The following is a 22,618-nucleotide window of genomic DNA, read 5'->3' as shown; positions in this document are numbered from 1 at the left end:
TCGGTTCTCACTTTGATCAGTTGTCAAGAGGTTAGGTAAATGACCCTGTTTCAAAATGCATTTTCCCTTCTAGATCCTCTACCTGCCCTCTGTGTAAGTGCTCTGGAGAATGGGGAAGCCCCCCAAAAAGGATAAATCTGATCAAGAAGTGATCTGTTCTCAACAGAACACCATGTGTTCTGCCTCACCCGTTCAGGCCTAGATGGCCCTGAATCCCGGGTTTCCTAAGGAAACTGCATTGGTTTTGGGGGGTCTCGAAAACCAGATGATTCTTCCAAAGATCCAAATCGGCCCCAGAGGTCTGAACCATACTCCTTCTCCCTTACGCCTTTATGGAGCCCACTAAGTGCTCCAAGGGGAGTCTCCAGACATACATAGAACCGAAGCACTGGGAACCAAATGCAGAGAGGATTAGGATCCAAAGCAAGTCAATATAGGAATGTTCCAAAGCAAAGAGGAAGCATTCGGACAGCTACTCTCTCCTCTTTAGATGCAAGTGACATTGCTGTCATGGCTTTTCCTGTTAGGATAGTAGGTTTCTGATCTCTTCTTCAGAGGACATCTCTGTTTATGGGCCCTTGACATCTTCAGACTCGCCTGCCAAAGGCCAGACATCACCCGCTAGAACCTACGATTACCCCAGCAGAGTCAGCCAGCAGCATCCTCACCGACACTCAGCAACCACACCTCGCCTCACTCTTCCTCTCCATGGCTCATGTCCCTACTTCAGCTTGCCTGCTTCACCCCCACCTTATTCACTTCACTCACACTGTTTATTATTTTCTTTGCTAAGCTGAGAAGTTTCTGGAGCCTTGACACCCAGGAGACGTATATGGGGATAATAAATTCAGGAGAGGTCTCTGTGCTCGCCCAGCCGCCCCACCCCTGCCACTGGCCCTGGAATTCCTCGTCAGCAGTTGCTCCTTCCTGTGACTTGCTGCTGAACTCTGCGGCATGCCCCAGTGAGGCCTCTCAGGATACCTGCTATGAATATTAGCCATTCTTCATCTCCACTGCTGTTCTGTGGCTTTGTTTCAACAGAAGAGAGCTGAAATGGGGTGTGTACAAGGCCATGAGCGAACGCTCTTTTTTTTTTTTTGGAAGCGTGTGGGCTTTTATTTCTTTTACAAAGTCCCTGGCCCATAAACAGAGCCAAACCTAGGCTGAGTTCATGAAGGCATGTTGGCTCTGAACTGCTGCTGGCTTTTGTTTTTTTTTCCCCCTAACCTAATCTGGATATTTTCTAGCTTGCCTGCCATTGGCTGGAGTGAGGGGGTGAGTCGGTTATATTACTTCAGGGAAGAGAATAAATATTCATAGAGTCCACAACTTTTACTCTGAAACTGTCCTTCTCACAACGGTAGCGCCTTGATTACACAGAGCACTTCTTCAAAATCGTGAAATATTGTCCCGTTTTGGCCCAAATGTGAACCATCAGTCTCCTTCTTTACAGAATCTAGACTCGGTGGGTGTCATCAATAAACGTACACAGAGAGGGAGTTCTGACTTAGAACAGTCCTTGGAAGTATGGTATGACCCAAATATGATCCACGTTCTAGGGTTCATTCAATGGCCATCATATCAGTAGATTGAAACTCCTTCCTCAACCCCAGGCAGCCTGCAGTCAGGCCTCTTCTGGGGTCATCCCAGTCTTCCTTCCTGCAAGCCAGGTAGCACCTGCCAGCAGCCTGAGGGTAGATACAACCAGGGACTTATAAACCCAGAAATCTGAAACTTAAAAAAAAAAAATGCTGATGTATTTTTAAAGGTGTTTTTTATGCCAAGAGCGTGCTGGCAGAGGAGGACACCTGGGAACTCTGTGTATTATGCACTTGAGATAGCCTCAATCCCAATGAACACTACTGAGAATTTACAAGAAACTGGGCCAGTTTCCCAGAGCCCCCTGCCCCCATGGTGGCCCAGGCAGCCCTGGATAAGCACGTGGCTCAGCACTGCCGGGCTCAGACCATGCAGTCATACTTTCTCAGCCAAGACTGAATGTACATGCACATCCTAAGTGGCACCTCGGCTTCCTCACCTCTAAGAGAATAACCAGGTCCTAAGGTATGGAGGAGGGCAGTGACCAAGCAATAAGCAAATCATTTTGGAGAAGGCGGGGCCTTCCTCAAGTCATTAATCTGGATGGTGCTACTTTTCAGGCCGAGAAATATAATAGGTTCTTCTACCAGATGCCCAGGGACCATGGAGACATTAGCATGCCCCCTGCCAATGGAAACCCAAAGCTTGCCCTAAGGGTAAAAGAGACATTTGGGGAATGGAAAATAGGCTTGTATTTTTCCTTTTTTCCAGGAATGTTTTAATGTTCGTTTTCTTTGGGCAAATGTACATGGGAATAGTCTTGGCCTGGTTACTTGACCAGCTTATTGGGAGGTCCCAGAAATCAGAGTGAAAATTGAAGTCGCTTGTCTTCTCCCACAGCCTTCTGGGGTCCAGCTGACAAATGGGGAGTGAGGAAGGGAGCTTTTTTGCAACGTGGATTAATTATGTCTCAACCTGCTGCCCACTCCCATTCATTCGGTGGGAGCTGCTTCAGAGACCAGCTCTGTCACCCAGTGGGGATACCACACCTGAAAGGAGAGGGAGCCAGGAAATGCAGTGAGGCCCACCCCCGCCCCCCAACCCTATACCACGCACAGAATGGAGATCTGCCATCAGTGGTAAATGGCTGAGTGAGCGTTTTCCAGTGGTGCAAAATTAAATTAAGGAAGGGACTCCCAGACTGGCTCCACCACGTGCCAAGTTTTATCCCAGCACACATCATTTCTACTGTAAGTTTTAACTTGGTGAAAAACTACAGGATTATTACGGAAATGCTGACAGGCGTGGAGCCAGCCTGTGAAGTCATAATGCCACGTCTCTAATATTTTTACACAGCATGTCCTAATCTGCCACAGCTTTCTTCTCCTTTAGATGGCAATCCAGTAAATGAAAATTCCTAGAGCACTGCTTCCCTCTCCTCCTCCTTTAGATGGTATAGCCCCATTTTCCAGCCATCCTTCCTTGGGAACCTCTTTCAGTCCATTTACATCTTCTGTATAATCAGTGAGTCAAGCTCAGCTGCCTTTTTCCAAGCTGTTAAGCTGTGCAGGGAGAAGAGGAGGGAGAATATGCAAGTCTGAACTCTTGCCTTCTGCTCATTAGGGCTAAGAACTCATGAAAATAAACTCCGGATGTGTAACTCACATAAGTGACAGGCAGCTAATGAAGGCCTGAGTCGGCTTGAGCTATCCTACAAGGAGGTCCACATATCAAGCTGCTTGCAGACCAGAAATCCTGTTGATTTTCAGCCCTTCCACAGAAAGGTCCAGTGAGTGATGACCATCATGAGTTCAGAGCGGCTTTCTAGACAGGAGACTCAAAGGCAGCCCTGTCCCACCTCCTGTAAGGTGAGCCAGGCTCTTTCACGGAGGGTGCAAGGAGGCTGAGGTCAGGAGCCACCAGGCCTCCCGGTTTTCCATTCCCCCGTTTCCCTCACCTGTTGAACTCAAGCTGTTTTCCTGAGCAAGGCTATTTTAGTTCCAGAAACTCATGTGAAATAGGAGTCAATGGGAAAGAAAGTCAGTGAGGTCAGTTTGACTTAATTGGGGATATCAATGCATGGCAGCTGACAGCTACACTGACTCCCAGCAGATACAATTTCATATATAATTTGATTTCTTATTACACACATCTGCCCCATTCTAAACTTTTATCCCTCTCCTGTTAATGTAGTTGAGGGGAAAAAAAAAAAAGAAAAGTAGGTGAAACTAGGAGGAAAACCCTCAAACATATGTGAATCCCACTGGGCTCTGGCTCAGTGTGGACCCACAGCAGGCTCAGGAATGGAGGCCTGAACGTAGTATTCTCTTTCACTGCTTAAGAAGGGTTAATAGGGGCTTCTTGTTGCCAGAACTCTCAGGATCCAGGCAGCCTTCCCAAGCACTGCTTCCTCCTCAGCCACCTACCCAACCCAAGACCTGTAGGAACTGAGGTCTGCAGAGAGAGAGCACTGTCCTTCCCTGGTGATGGACCATTTCCTGGGCTGGACATTGAAGTTGGGAGGATGGAAATGGTCAGTATTCGTGTAGCTGGGAGGGAAACAGAAGAAGAGATGCCAGCCCCTGTGGAAGATGCTGTTAATGTGCCCTTGAAAGCCAAGGGGGAGGAGGCATGGCTCCTAATCGAGCCTATCTAGAGGTGGGGAGTGCAGTTGCACACCGTCTTTGCTGTCCTTGCAGATGTCACCCAGAGAGATTGCTCACTTTCAAAGAATGATTGATACTCCTCTTACTTTAACAAATGAGAAATGTCCGTGACAGAAAGGAACCCCTGTGACAAGCCAGGTTTTCTCATTAGCAGTGAAACGTGGATAATTATTCACTGGGAACATACACAGTGGGAATTCATGTGAGATTCCTTCTTTTGACTCTTGCTGCTGGCAAACCTCAGAGACCACTGTGTACACACAGAGACAAGCACATAAATGTGTACATAAAAGCACAGGGGCCTGCACTCCATGTGTGCTGAGGGGATACCAATTCTGAGTACAAAGGAAGTTTTTAAGGAGTTATGTGTTTGGTTAAAAGCATTGAAAGACAGATATGTGATGGAAAAGACAGGTGACCTGTAATATGAGTCATTCACTTTAGTTATAATTAGTTTATTTTGGTCTTTACTTTCCCTTTCCTAATGAAAGTAGACTTTCCTAAGAGCATTTTCAATCCAAGAGGAGTAGTTAACACACATTCTCTGTGGTCAGTGTCCAGATGTGAAGGGAAATAGAACACCCTATCTAGCAGATGGAGACTACCTCAGCAAGGAAAGACTATTTAGGACTGTCATAATTAGGATATACATTTAGCAACCTACAGCAAAGATCCAAAGAGAACAAGAGAGGAATATATTCCTATCTCACATAGAAGTCCAGAAAACAATGTCCCAGGCATTGTGTGGCAAGTTACCATGTCACCTAGTGACCCAGGCCAAAAAAAAAGTCACTTTAAATCCTGTTGCTCTACCATCCTGGAATGCTGCCCTCATTGACATAAGCCAGCCAGTTCACTCCACGTACATGCTGTCAATAGCAGGATGGAGGAAAGGGTAAGAAAGGCAGGTCTTTTCTTTGAAAGCCATGTCCCAGAAGGTATACATATCACTTTACTTCTCATGTCACTGAATGGAATCACATGGCCCACATTTTATTTCGAGGTGACGAGAAATGTCTCTCTTCCATGCAGCTATGTCCCTACGTAGAAACCAGGGGTTCGTTTACATTAAGAAGGAAAGGGCAGATATGAGGGGATAACTAGCCATTTCTGCCATACAAAGCAACCACACTGAAGTTGTTGCAGTCAAGGGTGACACAAGCACAGGGAAAGTGATCTCTGACTTCAAGGGAGGTAACTGAATGAAGGAATGAATGAAACTACTAGCGGGAAGGTTTTTTTTTTTTTGTACTTAAGTATAGTTGATTTATAGTGTTGTGTTAATGCTGTACAGCAAAGTGATTCAATTATGTGTATACATATATATTCTTTTTCACTATGGTTTATCATAGGATATTGAATTTCGTTCTTGTCCTGTACAGTAGGATCTTGTTCTTTATCCATCCTATAAGCTTATGTCAGCTAACCCCAACCTCCCACTCCATCTGTTCCTCATAGCAACCACCAGTCTGTTCTCTGTCCATGTTCATAGATAGGTTCATTTATATTGATTTCAGATTCCACATATAAGTGATATAGAAATTCTTTCATATAGAAATACTTTCTCCTTCTGACTTACTTCATTTGGTATGATAATCTCTAAGTCCATCCATGTTGTTTCAAATGACATCATTTCATTCATTTTTATGGCTGAGTAGTAGTCCATTGTATGTATGTACCACATATTCTTTATTCATTCATCTGTCAATGGACATTTAGGTTTTTTCCATGTCTTAGCTATCATGAATAGTGCTGCTATGAACATTGGGGTGCATGTATCTGTTTGAATTATAGTTTTGTCCAGATATAGGCCAAAGGATGGCTAGATCATATGGTAATTCTATTTTTAGTTTTCTGAGGAACCTCCATACTGTTTTCCACAGTGGCTGCACACTAACAGAATAGCAGGGTTCCCTTTTCTCCACACTCTTTCCAGCATTTGTAACTTTTTGTAGACTTTTTAATGATGGTCATTCTGACTAGTGTGAAGTGGTACCTTATTGTAGTTTTGATTTGCATTTCTCTAATATTTAGCGATGTTGAGCATCTTTTCAAGTGCCTATTGGCCATCTATATGTTTTCTTTGGAGAAATGTCTATTTAGGGCTTCTGCCCATTTTTGTTGTTGAGTTGTATGAGCTATTTATGTATTTTAGAAATTAAACCTGTCAGTTACACATTTACAAATATTTTCGCCTGTAAGTTGTCTTTTCATTTTCTTTTTTCATTTCCTTTTCTGTGCAAGAGCTTGTGAGTTTATTAGGTCCCATTTGTTTATTTTTGTTTTTATTTCTATTGCCTTGGGAGACTGATGTAAGAAAACATTTGTATGATTTATGTCAGAGAATGTTTTGCCTATGTTCTCTTCGTGGAGTTTTATGCTATCACATCTAATGTGTAAGTCTTTAAGCCATTTTGAGTTTATTTTTGTGTGTGGTGTGAGGGTGTGTTCTGACTTCACTGATTTCCATGTGGCTCTCCTGCTTTCCCAACACCACTTAATGAAGAGACTATCTTTTCTCCATTATATATTCTTGCCTCCTTTGTTGAAGATTAATTGACGGTAGGTGTGAATATATGAAAAGCAATATTTTTGGACACTGAGCCATTTCTGATGATCAATAATTTCATGTTTTTTCCTCTTTTTTATGGGTAATTTCATATATATACAAAGTAAACAGAGCAGCATAATGAACCCCATACACTTGTCACCCAGCTTCAACAAACAGTATCCTGCCATTCCGGTTTTGTTTTTACTTCCATGAACATCCCACCACCCCCGTACCGACTCATTTTCTTTTAGGTAAAATTTACATTTATTAAAATGCACAAACTTTAGCCATACAATTTTGGCAGATATACCTGTATAACCACATCCTTGACTAACATATGTTTGACTACTTGATTTTTTTTTTCAATCTTTTTTCTCTCTTTGCTTCATTCTGGCTAATTTCTATTACTACATCTTTAATATCACAAATCTTTTTTCCATAATATTTAATCTTGTACTAATCCTGACTAGTGAATTTTTCATTTTATGAAATGTGCTTCATTTCTAGAAGTGTATTTGATTCTTTTTAAAACTTCCATTTTCTTACTATGTATATATTTTCCTTTAGATATTTATTTTTAATACCCTGCTTTAATATCTTTGTCTACTAATTTCATCATCCCTGTTGTTTCTAGATCTGTTCCCTCTGAATGATTTTTATCTTGATGATGGGTCACATTTTCCTGCTTCTTGACTTATCAAGTAATATTTGATTGAAAGCTACACAATGTAAATTTTATCCCAAGTGTTTAGATTTTGTTGTCTTCTAGCAGTTGTTGGATTTTCTTCTCTTAAGCAGTTAAGTTATTCAAAGTTTAATTTGATCTTTTTGAAGTTTGTTCTGAAGTTTGATTAAGAGCTAGTCTATAGTAGGCTTTACCCTGGGGCTCATCTGGGGTCTCTATTGAGTTCCTCTCATGGTGAATAAGGATGTTGCATACTGGCTGGTCAGAATTTGAAGCCCTTCTAGCCCTTCCAGAGCTTTGGGAAATGGTAAACTCACAGCTCCCTGGTTGATCTTTGGTCAGTGTAGAGTTTCGCTCTGTGTGTGTACATCTTTATTTGGGCAAAGACTCAAAAGGAATTTATGCATATTTCTGGAGCTCTTTTTCTACATAACACTCTCATTTCTAGAATTCTGCTCAACTGCCAGATGCCTCAACCTCACTGATCTCTGTTTTTTGTCTCATTCATTAGTCCAGATTGTCATGCTCGGCCTGGGATAGTCCTTTGATATGGGTTGGATTGTAGCCCCTCAAAAGTTGCTGAAATCTCTAACCCTCAGTACCTGTGAATGTGACCTTATGTGGAAATAGAGTCTGAGCAGATGATCAAGTTAAAATGGTGTCATTAGGATAGGCCCTAATCTAATTTGACCGGTATCATTATAAAAAGGAGAAAAAATTGTACACAGAGACAGGCATGCACTCAAGGGAGAAATCCATGCAAACATGAAAGAAGAGATTGGAGTGACGTATCTACAAGCCAAGGAACACCAAAGAGTGCCAGGAACCACCAGGAGCTAAAACAGACAGAACAGACCACCCCTCACAGCCCTCAGAGGAACTGACACTGCTGACACTTTGATCTCAAACTTCTAGACTCCAGAACTGTGAGACAATACATTTTTGTCCTTTAAGTCTACTAGTCTGTGGTACTTTGTTCTGGCAACCCTAGGAAATGATCACATCCTCCCTACTCTGCAGCTCAGGATGTTCCTCCAAGCAGGAAGGCAGGGAATTCATTGGGTTCACCTAATCTATTTCTCTTCTTTCAGGAATCACAGCCATCTACTGTCTGTTATCTAATGTCCAAAAACAGTAGTTTCATACATTTTTGTCCAGTTTTCTAGGTGTTTATGGCAAGAGAATAAACCCAGTCCTTATTACTCCATTATGCTTTCAAGATTTTTTTTTTTAATATACTAATTTCATCACTTTGAGTATGATGTTTCTAGGTGGTTTGTTAACCTTATTGAAACTTTATGGTTCTCTCAGTTTGGGAGATTTGTTATTCTTCTTTCTTCTAATATGTTTGTCTCATTTTTTTCTTTCCTTATTGGGCTTCAGTTACACATATCCTAGACTTCTTTTCCCACAGGTCAGTGGAGCTCTGGTGGTTTTTTTTTTTTTTCCCTTCTATCTTTTTTCCCCTCTGTTCTTCATGTTGGATAATTTCTGCCAAACTATCTTCATGTTCATTGACACTTTCTCCTGGCATCTCCAATTTTCTGTTAGGCCCATCAAATGAAACATCATTTCATTTTTTTTGTTGTTTCAGCTCTAGAATTAGTTTCCATAATTTCTACTTCTTTATTGAGATACTCCATCTTTTCATTATTATGAGCAGACTTTCCTCTGAGTCCTTAACTGTATTTATAATTGCTGCTTTAAAGTCACTGTCCACTCATTTTTTACAGCACTTGCATCATCTCAGGATTGGTTTCTCTTGACTGCTATTTTTCTTGAGTATGGGTTATATTTTTATCTTACCTAGTGGTTTTTAACTGTATAATAAAAATTATATATGATATACTAGAAAGACTTTGGATTCTGTTATATTCTTCTGAAGAGTGTTTGGTTTTGTTCTAAAAGGCAGTTAAATTAGCTGGACTCAACCTCTGTCTTCCCTGCAGTGGGAACTGAATTCTCCACTCTGATGTCAGCTTCTAGCTGCTGTCCTTCTGCTGGGATCCTCTGGGGTCTGCTAAAAAGAATTTGGACAGGATTTATACAAATTTTAAGGTTTATCTTAAAGGATTTTACCCCTTAACTTTCCAGCTATTCTAACAGCCCCCAGACACTATCCTCTGACATCTCAAGACAATAAAGCTATACATTTTCCAGCAACCTGGGTCATATGGGGATTGAGGAATTTCCTCAGCAAAAAGCCATTAGATAGCAAATCACTCCTGTTGCAGTTCCTGGGTTTCTAGGACAGACTCCTCTTCTGTTTCTGCCACTGCTTTTGGTTACTCTTTAGTGCTCTCCAAGAGTTATTGTTTTGTGTATTTTGTTGTTGTTGTTTAAGTTTTAAGATAGTCCAACTGAGTTATTCACCATTTTTTGGATGCTACAATCCCTAGTCAATCCCTTGTTTTGAGAGTTTTCTGGCCAAGATCTATTCCTTTCCTGTTTTGCAACATTTAAAGCATTCTCATTCACCCTCTTCTATCCTTTATCTTCTTAATAACACAGTTGTTGGTATACTTCTAAAGATTCAAGGCCCAGAGGTAAATTGTCTTAAAAAAATATGTGTACATAGCACTGAGTGGCATGTTTTGAATTTGCAGAACACTTTTATTTCCAATTGCACTAACTTGGAATTCCTGATCATTATTAAAACATAAGTTGGAATGAAGTTTACCTTTCTGTTACCTGGGCTCAGAGAGTGGAGAGTGGTTGTGGAAAGAATATGTTTCGTTTGTTATTTTCATTTAAAAAAAAAAAAATGAAATCACGCATTCATTCCACAAACTCTTGTATAACTCAGTTATTTGCTAGCAACTTGTTTCTTTAATCCCTTTCGTCTCTGGATTCCCATGACATCACATGGTCTCAATTTTTCTATCTCATAGACCCCTTTAATGCCTCCTCTCCTTCAATCAATGAACATTAGAGTTCTCCACTGTCTTCTCCTGAGACCTGGCCTCTTTTCACTGAAGACTTCTTCCACACATCTATGAGACTGGTTCCCAAAATCTATCTCCAGTTCTTACTGCTGACTAACTTCCATTTTAATCATATCAGTGGATTTTTCCATCCTTTGATTCTGTCACAACCTTTAAAGTCAATATGCTTAAAACTGAATTTATCCATCAATAGGGGTAGAAATAAGGAATAGCTTCTTTTCCTGATTTACTTGCTTCTGTTAACAATCCCACTAGTGTTCCAGTCTCTTCAGCTTCTCTTCTTTGTCTCCACCCACTTCTACTTACATCCTGTTAGAGCTACCTTTGCAAATATGTCTCATTTCTTGCCATCCCTAAACTGATATCCTGGATTCTTTCTCTCAAGCCAGTACATCTTAGAAAGAACCACCTTAATGATTCTTCTAAAGCCAGCCTAGATCACCCTTCTCTTCAGAAACCTGCAGGGGTTCCCAAAAGACCATATTTTGTCCTTTAAGATCCTCTCTATTGCAACTGTTACCACCATGCCAACATCATCTTTGTTCCCCATGTTCCAATCAAGTCAACTTAGTTTTTTCTCGAAGACACATCACCAGTTTTTTCATCTTTGTACCTTTGCTCATACTGTATCTTCTAGACTGCACTCCTCTTCTACTATCCATGGTCTCTATTTTTCTTAATCCTCAATAATCTCCGTATATAACTTCCCTTCCAGGAGCCTTTCATCAGCATAGTTCAATTTTACTACATATTGATCTAAACAACATAGACTGACTAATTCTTCTTTGCCCTTTACACTGGTATATCTGAGAAGAGGGGTGGGAACAGTGAGTTTGAGATGATGTTGAGAACCTAAAAGCATTTTAAAAATCCTCTAATCCACTGGTTACCAATAAAAGAATCTCCTTATGCACAAGTCCAATATATTAATTCTGCTGTAATTGAAATGAGGATAAAGGCCCCAAAACCCCATCTAGAGAACCCAGATTCCCTATCAAGTTTCCCCAACCCTCTCCCCATCCCCATACCTCTGCAAAACCTTAGGGCCCCAAGGAACATCAATTTGAAAAGTATTGATTAAATCAAAAGCTCTTATTTATAGATTGGAAAACAGAAACCAGAGAACGTTATCAAAATCTAGAGTTCTCTTTTGAGAGTCATGTATCTGTGTAACTACATGTGAAAGTAACAAAACTGCTTTTTCTTTCAAAACTTCCTACAAAACAGATCTTCACCCTGATAGGTTTCAGAGTGAGAGGCATTACTGTGAAGGTAGCTTGTCAAATGCTCAGTCTTCATCACTGCTCCTCAAGAGTCTTTCTCACGTTCAGTTTCAAAAACTCCACATCCATGGCAGCCCTCATGCTCACTAGAAGCACCAAGCTGGAAGGCCCTAGAAATGGGTCCAACATGCAGGACACAGATGAGCTAAGAGAGATAGCCTAGCTGTACAGTCTGACCTCTGATTCCAGGAAAGAAAAAGGATTTTGAACGTAATTGTTATGCAAATATACCACTTAGCTGACTAAGTTTTCTGGCTCCTGGATAAGTAACTTTATCAGCCACAGAAAACAGCCTGTGGCTGCTACCACTCCTTTTCCTGCCTAAATGGTCTCTCAGAAAACTAATCCTAATGGAGTTGAGAAAATGAAGATTAGAGCTAAACTGAGAGATTCCCTGGCCAAATATCTCCTGTTTCCTTGGGAACAGCAAGGTTCTTATTTTTCAATTTGGAATCTAGTCAGTCTCACCGCACTCTGCCCACAACAATCAAGTAAAACAATTATTGCAGCCAGCATCTCAGCAGCACATGGCACCTTTTCTTCTTTAAAGCAGATGGGATAGGAAGACATAGATCTATAGATCTGTCTGTTTCAGCAAGTCCAAGTAGCTGTACTTGTTTCAAACTTCAGTTTTGAAATCATGCTGTCTGCCTAAACAAACATACAGCTTCCCTGCCTTTTATTAGAAAATTAAACCAACGTCTAACTCCAGACGACACGGGACTGGAGGGAGTGGGTGCTACTGGGTCCCTTGAGGTCCCCAATGGCTTGATCTCTATGCACCTCTCCCCAAGGCTATCCGCACATTCATTTCATAACAGGTGTGCAGTGACACCACCATGAACCTCGCGGCATATAGATGCCTAGATGCCACCAGAAGCATGTGGGGAGCCTGCTCCTCTGAGATGGTGATCTAGGTCAGGTGAGAGCTGGGTCAGCACACAGGTAGAAACTCCATCCTACTGGATGCCTTGGATCCACAGGTGATCTGGAAGCCCCTATTCCCTAAATGTATCCATTAGTTACCCTACCCCATCCCTGAAGATGCATTAAAATAAACCCCCAAGACACAATGGCTTAAAAGAACAATCATTTATTCTTACTGATCTTCCTTAGTTCAGCTGATCTAAACTGGGTTTGGCTGGAGTGACTTGGCTCTTCTCCACATTTCTCTCATCTTCCCCTTGGGACCATCAGGCGAGTCCAGGCATGTTCTTCTACAGTGATGGCAAAGGCACAAGAGCACAAGTAAAAACTCACCAGGTCTCTCGAGGTCTAGGACTGAAACTGGCACCCAGCACATCTGCCACCTCAGTTATTTTATTATGGAAAAATACACGTAACGTAAAATTTACAATTTTAACCATTTTTAAATGTACAGTTCAGTGGCATTAATTACATTCTTACTGTTGTACAACCTCACACTATCCATCTCCAGAACTTCTTCATCATGTTAAATGGAAACCCCAACCGTTAAATAATAATACTCCATTGTCTCCTTCCTCCAGCCCCTGGTAATTACCATTCACTTTCTGTTTCTACAAATTTGGCTACTCTAGGTACCTCATATAAGGGGAGTCAGACAATATTTGTCCTATGCTGTCTGACTTCCGTTCCTTAATGTTTTCAAGTTTAATCCATGCTGTCCCATGTATCAGAATTTTATTCCCTTTTAAGGCTGAATAATATTCATCATATATATTTATCACATTTGCTTATCCATCTATCTGTTGATGGCCCTCTGAGTTGTTTTCGCCATTTGGCTTATCGTGAATAATGCTGCCGTGGACATTGGTGTACAAATATCTACTCAATCCTGCTTTCAAATCTTTTGGATATGTAGCCAGAAGTAGAATAACTACTGAGTAATTCTAAAATTTTTTTAGGAGTTTTGATATTGTTTTCCACAGTGGCTGCACCATTTTACATTTCTACCAACAATACACAAGCATTATAATTTTCCTACATCTTCATCAACTCAATTTTTTTTCTCATTTTTAAATAATGGCCATCCTAATGGTCATAAAGTGGTATCTCATTGTGGTTTTGATTTGTGTTTCGATAGCAATTAGTGATGCTAACCATCTTTTCACGTACTTATTAACATTTACCTAACTTTGAAAAATGTCTATTCAAGTGTTTTGCTCATTTTTAAATTTGGTTAGTGGTTTTTGTTGAGTTGTAGGAATTCTTTCTATATTCTTTATATATTAATCTCTTATCAGATCTGATTTGTAAATTTTTTCTCCATTCGTGTGAGTCACCTTTTCACTCTCCTGTATCCTTTCATTCATTTATGTTCTTCTTTATTTTAGCAATGTTTTGTAATTTTCAGTGTACAGGTCTTTTGCCTACTTGGTTTAGTTTATTCTTAAGTATTTTATTCTTTTTGATAGTCATATAAATGGAATTGTTTTCTTTTTAAATGCTATTTATTATTTTGGCTTCTCTGCATCTTTGTAGCTGCACATCAGCTTTCTCTAGGTTGTGGCAAGCAGGAGCTACTCTCTAGTTGCAGCGTGCAGGCTTCTCATTGTGGTTTCTCTTGTTGCAGTGGACCATGGGCTCAGTTTAGTTGTGGTGCAGGGCACTGGCTGCCCTGCAGCATGTGGAATCCTCCCAGACCAGGGATTGAACCTATGTCCCCTGCATTGGCAGGCATATTCTTAACCATTGGACCACCAGGGAAATCCTAGAATTGTTGTCTTAATTTCCTTTTCAGATTTTTCATTTCTAGTGTTTGTTAGTAGCCATTTTATCAGCCAGAGTAGTCACATGGCCAAAACTAAAGTCAGGAGGAGGGGAAACACACTCCACCCTTCATGAGAGGGCCCTTCAAAATTACACTGCAGAGTGAGTCCACATAGGGAGGAGTGAAAAACTGGGTCCTGTAATGATATTCCAGACTGAACTTCTGAGGGTCAATTTTAGCATTGTTTTTCTAGGGCCCTTCTGCAAAGCAGTCTGTTGCCACTACTTCAACCTACATAACCACAGTGAAAATGTAAAAAGGCAAGGGAATAAAGGGAATAAGCAGACAATGGAAGGAGGTATCAAACTGCCTAAGTACTGAGTTGGCCAAACACTCAGACAAACTTTTTGGCCAGTTGAATAAATTGTTGGTGCCCAGCCAGACAAGTAGTAGGTATGGGGGAAAGAACAGAAGGCAGTGAGTCAGATAGAAGGTCTGGCTTTGATCTTGGAATGGTCTCTTAACATTTCTCAACATCTCTGGGCCTCTGACAGTAAGCTAGATCATCTCTTTAAAGACCTTTCCTGTGTTATGAAAACATCTTATAAAAATCCTAACAGTGCTGCCCCCAGAACACAGGGCAAGTCAACGTTAGGAGATCCATTCTCCATACAGATCCATAAGCACACACATCCATGCAGGTGACCATCTGTGTGTCTCACTGATCCCATCTTCTGCCTACATCTCAGCTATATTAGTGTGCTTTTTTGCATCCTATACCAGTTGAGATCTCCTTGAAAAAGAGAAGATAGTCATAACTTACTTAACTGTCCCCAGAGCACTAGGCACCAAATACATATTTTTTAACTGAACTGTGCAGTCCATGGAGTCGCAAAGAGTCAGACACAACTGAGCAACTGAACTGAACTGAGTAAAAAACCTCTAGTATCTTTATTGTGAATGATTTATCTTGCATTTTGAAATTTTCAAATAATTTTTCTCTGGAAGCTAAATTTCTGGAGTCACAACAGCAAATTCAGCAAGTACAAATTTAGAGGTAATGAGTTTCCTCTCACAATTGCAGTTTATTTTACTAATTTTATGCTGCTAAACAGACACCATATCTCAGTTTAATATTTCAGAATTTTAATGAAACAAAGTAAGTTAAATGACTATGTAATAAGTATGACATTGTACATGTCCAATGCAGGCTTAGTTGTCAGAAGAGCTGTCAAAAGACCAAAGTTCTTGACTTCCAGAGAAATGAGATCAGTGTTTAAAATTGTTTTTCTAGTCTCTGTTGAAAATTTGGTGCTTGAAAATCACATAAAGAGTAAAATGGAGGCAGACATTAGATATTTACCAATTAAAGTTTGATTCTTAATTATCACTATTTAGTACATGGGTTTTTTCCCCAAAACATTGCATTTGAAGGAGTGACTTCTTTCAGTATAAGAGCCTATTATACAAAGTGAAGTAAGTCAAAAAGAGAAAGACAAATATTGTATATTAACATCTGTACAGAATCTAGAAAGATGGTACTGATGAACCTATTTGCAGGGCAGCAGTGGAGATGCAGACATAGAGAACAGACTTGTGGACACAGCGGGGAAAAGAGAGAGTGGGATGAATTGAGAGAGTAGCATTGAAACATAATATTACCATATGTAAGACAGATAGCCAGTGGAAATTTGTTTTGTAACACAGGAAGCTCAACCCAGTGCTCTGTGACAACCTAGAGGGGTGGGAGATGGGAGGCGGGTTTAGGAGAGAGGGGATATATGTATACCTGTGGCTGATTCATGTTGATTTATGGCCGAAGCCAACACAATATTGTAAAGCAATTATCTTACAATTGGCACAGGAACTAATTAATCTGTGAAATCACATTCAATGAGTAAATCTTAATTGCTTCCTTTTTTTAAATTATTATAGGGACTTAGATTAAAATAGATACTTCATGTTCCCCAGGATTTTTTCCTCTAGTTGAATGAATAACAGTCATTTTCCCACTATCCCAGAGAACAGAAATATCTCCTATTTGCTTGGGAATGTCATAGGGAAGCAACACTGAATGTATGGCCTCAAAATCCATGGACACAGTCAAGCAGCTCATCAGGAATGTGTCCTTTTTGGCTGTATCCATGACTTACCTCTCCTCTCCTCTCCTTCTAGGCTGCCCTGTCAAAGGTGACCCTACTCCCAATATTACCTGGTTCCACGGTGACCAGCCAGTGGCCAATGTCACAGGACTGATGTATCATATCTTGGCAGCTGGACAGATTCTCCAGGTTGCAAATCTTAGTGGCGGATCTCACGGGGACTTCAGCTGCCTTGCTCAGAATGAGGCAGGAATGCTCGTGCAGAAGGCCTCTTTAGTGATCCAAGGTAAGAAACCCTTCAGGACCTGGGTGCCAGGCTTGCTTCTTGAAAAAGAGAGTCTACTTGGGAATCTAATTCTCTAGCAGAACAAAGTGATTTCTGATCCCCAGTGGTTCTTAAGAATGTGAAAATGGAAACCCAACCATGTTGCCATACCATGAGGCTCTCTTCAGAAAAGCCACTTGTCTGCATCTCAGCAGAACCTGGAAAAGGCAGTGCTGCTTTCATAGATGTGCCCTTCTGCTCATCATGTTACTGCTGCTCAGGACCAAGGAGATAGTACCACAGGGAAGAGCAGATGTTTCCTTTATGCTGGCCTAACCACTAAAGAGCACACACACTTGCCTGTTAGGAACATACAAGTTTTCTCTGTTGGGTTGGTTTAAAATTTCTTCTTGATGTGAACCATGTGGTTACTGTCCCCTGCCTTGGAGAGTCGGGGCTGGCACCAGGACTGGTGGGTCATGCAGAAGTCTTCAGCTGCAGTCACATGTCGAGTGCTTGCCTGGCCCCTGCCCTGTGGTCTGTCCACGAGCAGACTGAGGAGTCTGTGTGGCTCACACATTCACCTGCCAGGCACACGGGCGGGTCCGAGAGCCTTTGGATGGGGCCTGCATTCGCTGCCCCAAGAAAGGATAGCAGATGAGCCCAGAAGAGTGGAAAGGAGCCCAAACTGGCCTTGTTATAGAAACTAAGAGAGGCCTTTGAGTTTTCCATAGACTGGTTCTACCTGTGGCCTGTATGTAAGTAACACTTATAAGGAAAGCAAAATTCTACTGCACGTATCCTAAAATGGAGGTTTCTGTGGGAAGGGACAGAGTTCATTCCAGAATAGCATATAAGAATGGAGATTTTTCTGAGTCCATAGGTTTTCCCCTTAAACACCCTCCACCGTTTGGCCTTCCAGATAGGAAAGGCAGTGTTGCATTTTCTTGTCAGCCAGCCAGTCTCTGCTGAAAACCAGGAGGCAGTGTCCATCTGCAAGTTTTGTAAAACACAATTGTACAAATAAGCACTCAAAATTTACCAGCCCACAGTTATTTTTAACAGTTCTCCTACCAGTGAGTCCCAGACCCCCCAGTAGAAAATCCAAAGAAATGGCCTTTCTTACTGACGTCATATTCTCCATAAATGAATATTCTCCGAATAGGCTATTTTCCTGTAACATATACAAAGTCCAGCTCCAATATGGACTTTTAAATATCATTGTTGAGTACCTCTTATATTTTTATATCTCTTTGTTGAAAAATAAAGTCACCTTCTAGTAAACAAACAGGGGGAATAAAAGTACTTTAGGAAGTAAGTTTAAAAATATGAGAGCTACAGCCACTGATGAAGTTCTATATGCCAGGGCCTGGGCTAGACCGAGTGCTTCATGCGTGCTCAGTTGCTTCAGTCATGTCCGACACTTTGTGACCCCATGGACTGTAGCCCACCAGATTCCTCTGTCCATGGGATTGTCCAGGCAAGAATGGAGTGGGTTACCATGCCTCCTTCAGAGGATCTTCCTGACCAAGGGATGGAACTCACATCCCTTATATCTCCTGCATTGGCAGGTGGGTTCTTTACCATTGGCACCACCTGAGAAGCCCAGGGCTAGGCCCTGTACTTTCTTTATATCCTGTTCTCCAGTAGCATAATGAGATAAGGGAACTGTACTCACTTTATGGATGAGCCAGCTGAGGCCCTTGGAGACCATGTGACTTGCCCAGATCTGCTGGGAATGGAGCCCACTGAGGGGCACTTTTTTTTTGTCGCTAAGTCATGTGTCCAACTCATTGCAACCCCATGGATGTAGCCCATCAGGCTCCTCTCTCCATGGGATTTCCCAGGCAAGAATACTAGAGTGGGTTGCCATTTCCTTCTTCAGGAGATCTTCCTGACCCAGGGATCAAACCTGCATCTCCTACACTGGCAGGTGGGTTCTTTACCACCGCACCACACGAAGCATCACGGGGCACAGCCTCATTCATAACAGCATCTCATGCCCTCCCTGCCCCGCCCCGCTCAGAAGGAACAGCATGAGCATTGATGCTGCCTTCTTTTCACCTCTGATTCTCCTCCTGTGACAGATTACTGGTGGTCTGTGGACAGACTGGCAACCTGCTCGGCCTCCTGTGGCAACAGGGGTGTTCAGCAGCCCCGCCTGCGGTGTCTCCTAAACAGCACGGAGGTGGACCCCACTCACTGCGCAGGGAAGGTGCGCCCTGCTGTGCAGCCTATCGCCTGCAACCGGAGAGACTGCCCTTCCCGGTGAGTGCACCAGCCCCTCCCCAGCATGGGCCTGGACTTGCAGCCAGGTTCCTGGCCAGCCCTTGTTAAGCACTGTGAGAGTGAGAGACACTGAGTGCCGGTGAGGGAGCCTGATGGCCGAGGAGCCATCCTTTCTGTCGGCCCCGGCCCACCAGACTCCCCACTGCACAGAAAACATCCCGCAGGACAAGCCTCCTTTCTCGGTTGTTTGTCCCCTCACCACTCAGTCAGCTAAAGCTGCCTGGGCTTCCCAAGGGCCTGAAAAGGTCAGTTTAGGGGCTGGGAACATCCCAGGCCCTGGCAAGAGAGAGTTCCCATCCTGCAGCAAGAAGGCTGGTTTTAAGAGGAAAACAACATGTTGTGGTTGAAGTGCTTGGGGGATAGTGATCACCAGTCTATACCCCAACCCCTCCCCTTTTTTCTAACTATATACCTTTGCTCATCAGTACTCCATTTTAGCTGAGGAAATCTTATCCTCTCTTCTACAAAGGCTTGCTTCTTGCTAAAGTTGAAATAAATTTTCATTTCCCATAGTTGCTTCAACTTTGGGTTTACAGTTGACCCTTGAGCTACACAGAGGTTAGGGACGGTGACCTTGAGCATCCATAACTGTATAGTTGGTGCTCCCAACTATAGATGGTGTAGTACTCTAATAGGAATTTAGTGAAAGAAATCTGAGTACAAGTGGACCCGTGTGGTTCATACCTGTGTTGTTCGGGGGCCAACTGTACATTTTCTGCATTTGGATTCCTTATATAACCCAGAACAACACCCACAGTCTCTGCCTCTTCCATCTTCCTTGAGCTTTGAACAGCCATGAGTCCCACTGAGAAGTGCCCTTGCCCCTCACCATGTCAGGCAGCAGCTAAAGGAATAATGGATGGGCTTGGAGTTGGCACCTACATGGCGCCCCGAGCCTGGGGAGACTTGGCCGAGCCCTGAAACACCCCTTTACTGCCTATCTGTGGGACGTTCACCCACTCCTTAGGCAACCACTTTGTGTTTTGCCAGCTGAGTCATAAGGAGCAGCTGAAACCAGGAGAGCCTCAATGAAATATGAAACACACTCATTAATATCAGCAGTTTGACTTGCTGACGGGAAGGTTTCCACGGGAATGATTAATGTCCTTTTATTCCCTTCCTGAACTGTAACATAGCCTGTACCTCTCCTTTCTTAAAGCCCCCACCCCAGCTCCTGAAAAATTGCTGAAATGTATATTTGGAAATAAAAGTTGATTGAAAGGCAGCCCTGACGTTCACCAGGGATACAAGAGGCTGGAAGACTGCCTTTGCCAAGCTGTGTGAAATGAAGAAGAGGTCATGGACATGCCAGGGACATTTTGATTTGCTGTGGTGATAGTCAGAATCAATCAGCCTCATTTACTTCTGCAGATGAAATAATGGCTGGGTCTGCTTGGGTTTCAGCACCCTCAGGGGCTTTAAAACACCTTCTGCCTGCCTCCTAAGTGGCTCTGCTCCTGTGGGTTAGAAATGTGCATGCAGTCATCTCTCTCCAAGGCGAACAGAGCAGGGAAGTTCCACCAAACTAAATAAGTCACAGATCCAAATTCAGGAGAAATTTCCTCCCTGTTCCTACTACTTACCTCTCCTGAAAGCCAGATGTGGCACCACTGGACTAGGAAGTGGCCACAGGCTCATCTTTGACTGGTTTTCCCACCAGGCTTCCTGGGCATGTCAGCCGCCTCCTCTGCACACAAAGTGTGGGCCCAGTTGTCTTTTTGAATCACACTGTGAAATCACGCTTTGACCCAGGTAGCTGTGTCAGCCACTTCATTTAGATCATTCCCCCCCACTCAAGGCAATAAAGTCAAAAAATGTTTTTTCTAGGTTGAATGAAATGGCTAGAAAGAACCTAATCTTTTCCCCAAACTACACCTCCTTCCCCTCCTCTTTGAGAATTACCACAGGGGTTCCAAAAAGAACCCCTCCATATCTGTATACAGTCCAAGGATTTCAGAGTGTTTCCCAGCTTATAGCTTGGCTTTATGAGGAAAGCTATTTGTCACAGTCCTGGTCAGTCTCACTTCTGAGGATCCAAATTGCAGCTGGAACCTAACATCCTGAGAACAACTACTGTCACCACATAAACCACCCTCTGAGAGGTATAAGACCTATGGACTGTGACTCATGGAGGTGGGAAATTGCTCCAGAAAGCTGGAAGGAACTTCGTAGGCTTCTGGGGGATTAAACAAATTAAATGAGACGTGGGTTAAGGCGAGGTAGGAAAAACAGTGCATACTAGCAGGCAAAACTTGGCTTAACTGATATCCAGACTGCCTCTGGGGTCAGGAGGCGACCCAGATTTGGATCTGATCTTCCCTGGGAAACAGGCCCTTCTCTGCCTCACACTTGAATGCCTTTAGGAAGAATCAGAACCGCAGTGCAGTGTAACCGGTTAAAGGACTGCCTCCCCTGAGAGTTTCATCTGCAAGCTCACAGCTTTGGGGGCCAATATTAAGATAAAGCAACTGATCTTCACAAAGCTCTTTCACAGGGTACCTTTTTAATCAGTTTCCAAAGGGTATTTATTTCCTATAGCTGCCATAGCAAATTACCACAAACATGGTTGCTTAAAATGATAGATTTTTATTCTCTTCTAATTACGGAGGCCAGAAGTCCAAAATCAAGATGTCGGCAGGGCTGCACACCCCCTCCAAAGACTCCAGGAGAGAATCAGTTCCTGGGTCCTTGTAGCTTCTAGTGGCTCCAGGCATCCCTTGGCTTGTGGCCACAGCACTCCAGCCTCTGCCTTTGTGGTCACACTGTCCCCTCCTCTTCCATGTCAGATCTCTCTCTGCCTTTCTCTTACAAGAACACGTGATGGTATTCAATGCCTAACTAGATAACGCAGGACAAGCTCATCTCAAAATCTTTAACTCTATCTGTATAAACACCCTTTGTCCAAATAAGGTAACATTCACAGGTTCCAGGGATGATTTCATGTAGATATCTGGGAGGGGTGGGAGTGGCATTTTTAGCCTACCACCCCAGGTATATTCTGTGAAAAGAGACATGGCCCCACAATTAGCTGCTGTGTGGTAAGAACAGGAGGATGCTGTGGGGCTCCTTCTCTGAGAGTATATGGCTTTGTTCCTCTGCTCAAGGCTTGACCCTTTGCACTAATCCTTCTTCCTCTTTCCAGGTGGATGGTGACCTCCTGGTCTGCCTGTACCCGGAGCTGTGGGGGAGGCATCCAGACCCGCCGGGTGACCTGCCAGAAGCTGAAAGCCTCAGGGATCTCCACTCCTGTGTCCAGTGACATGTGCACGCAGCTTGCCAAGCGGCCAGTCGACACCCAGGCCTGTAACCAGCAGTTGTGTGTGGAGTGGGCCTTCTCCAGCTGGGGCCAGGTAAGACAGCTTTGTTTTCTTAATTTTTGTTTGTTTTGACATATAGTTGATTTGCAGAGTTTCTAGTGTATAGCAAAGTGATTCAGTTGTGCCTATATATTCTTTTTCAGACTCTTTTCTATTATGGGTTATTGCAAAATATTGAGTATATTACCCTGCGCTATACAGTAGGTCCTTGCTTATCTATCATATATATAGTAATCTGTATCTTTTAATTCCAACTATATCCCTACTCCCTCTTTCCCCTTTGG

The 22,618-nt window shown here is 42.7% G+C and overlaps 1 protein-coding gene across 3 annotated transcripts in view; it reads left to right on the top strand.

Annotated features, from left to right (window-relative positions):
* Window positions 1-22,618, top strand: part of ADAMTSL1 (ADAMTS like 1) — a 479,878-nt gene that overhangs the window by 418,840 nt on the left and 38,420 nt on the right. For all 3 annotated transcript variants that reach the window (XM_081499058.1, XM_081499072.1, XM_081499064.1), the window contains 3 exons: window positions 16,537-16,749; window positions 18,816-18,996; window positions 22,160-22,367. In XM_081499058.1, the coding sequence (XP_081355184.1) occupies window positions 16,537-16,749; window positions 18,816-18,996; window positions 22,160-22,367 (602 nt within the window). The remainder of the gene's footprint in view (window positions 1-16,536; window positions 16,750-18,815; window positions 18,997-22,159; window positions 22,368-22,618) is intronic.

This window comes from Giraffa tippelskirchi, chromosome 1, assembly GCF_054371585.1.
Source record: "Giraffa tippelskirchi isolate mGirTip1 chromosome 1, T2T-mGirTip1v1.2.pri, whole genome shotgun sequence".
Classification (NCBI taxonomy): domain Eukaryota; kingdom Metazoa; phylum Chordata; class Mammalia; order Artiodactyla; family Giraffidae; genus Giraffa; species Giraffa tippelskirchi.
The sequence above is the reverse complement of the archived record's forward strand: the minus strand, read 5'-3'. Positions and strand labels throughout refer to the sequence as shown.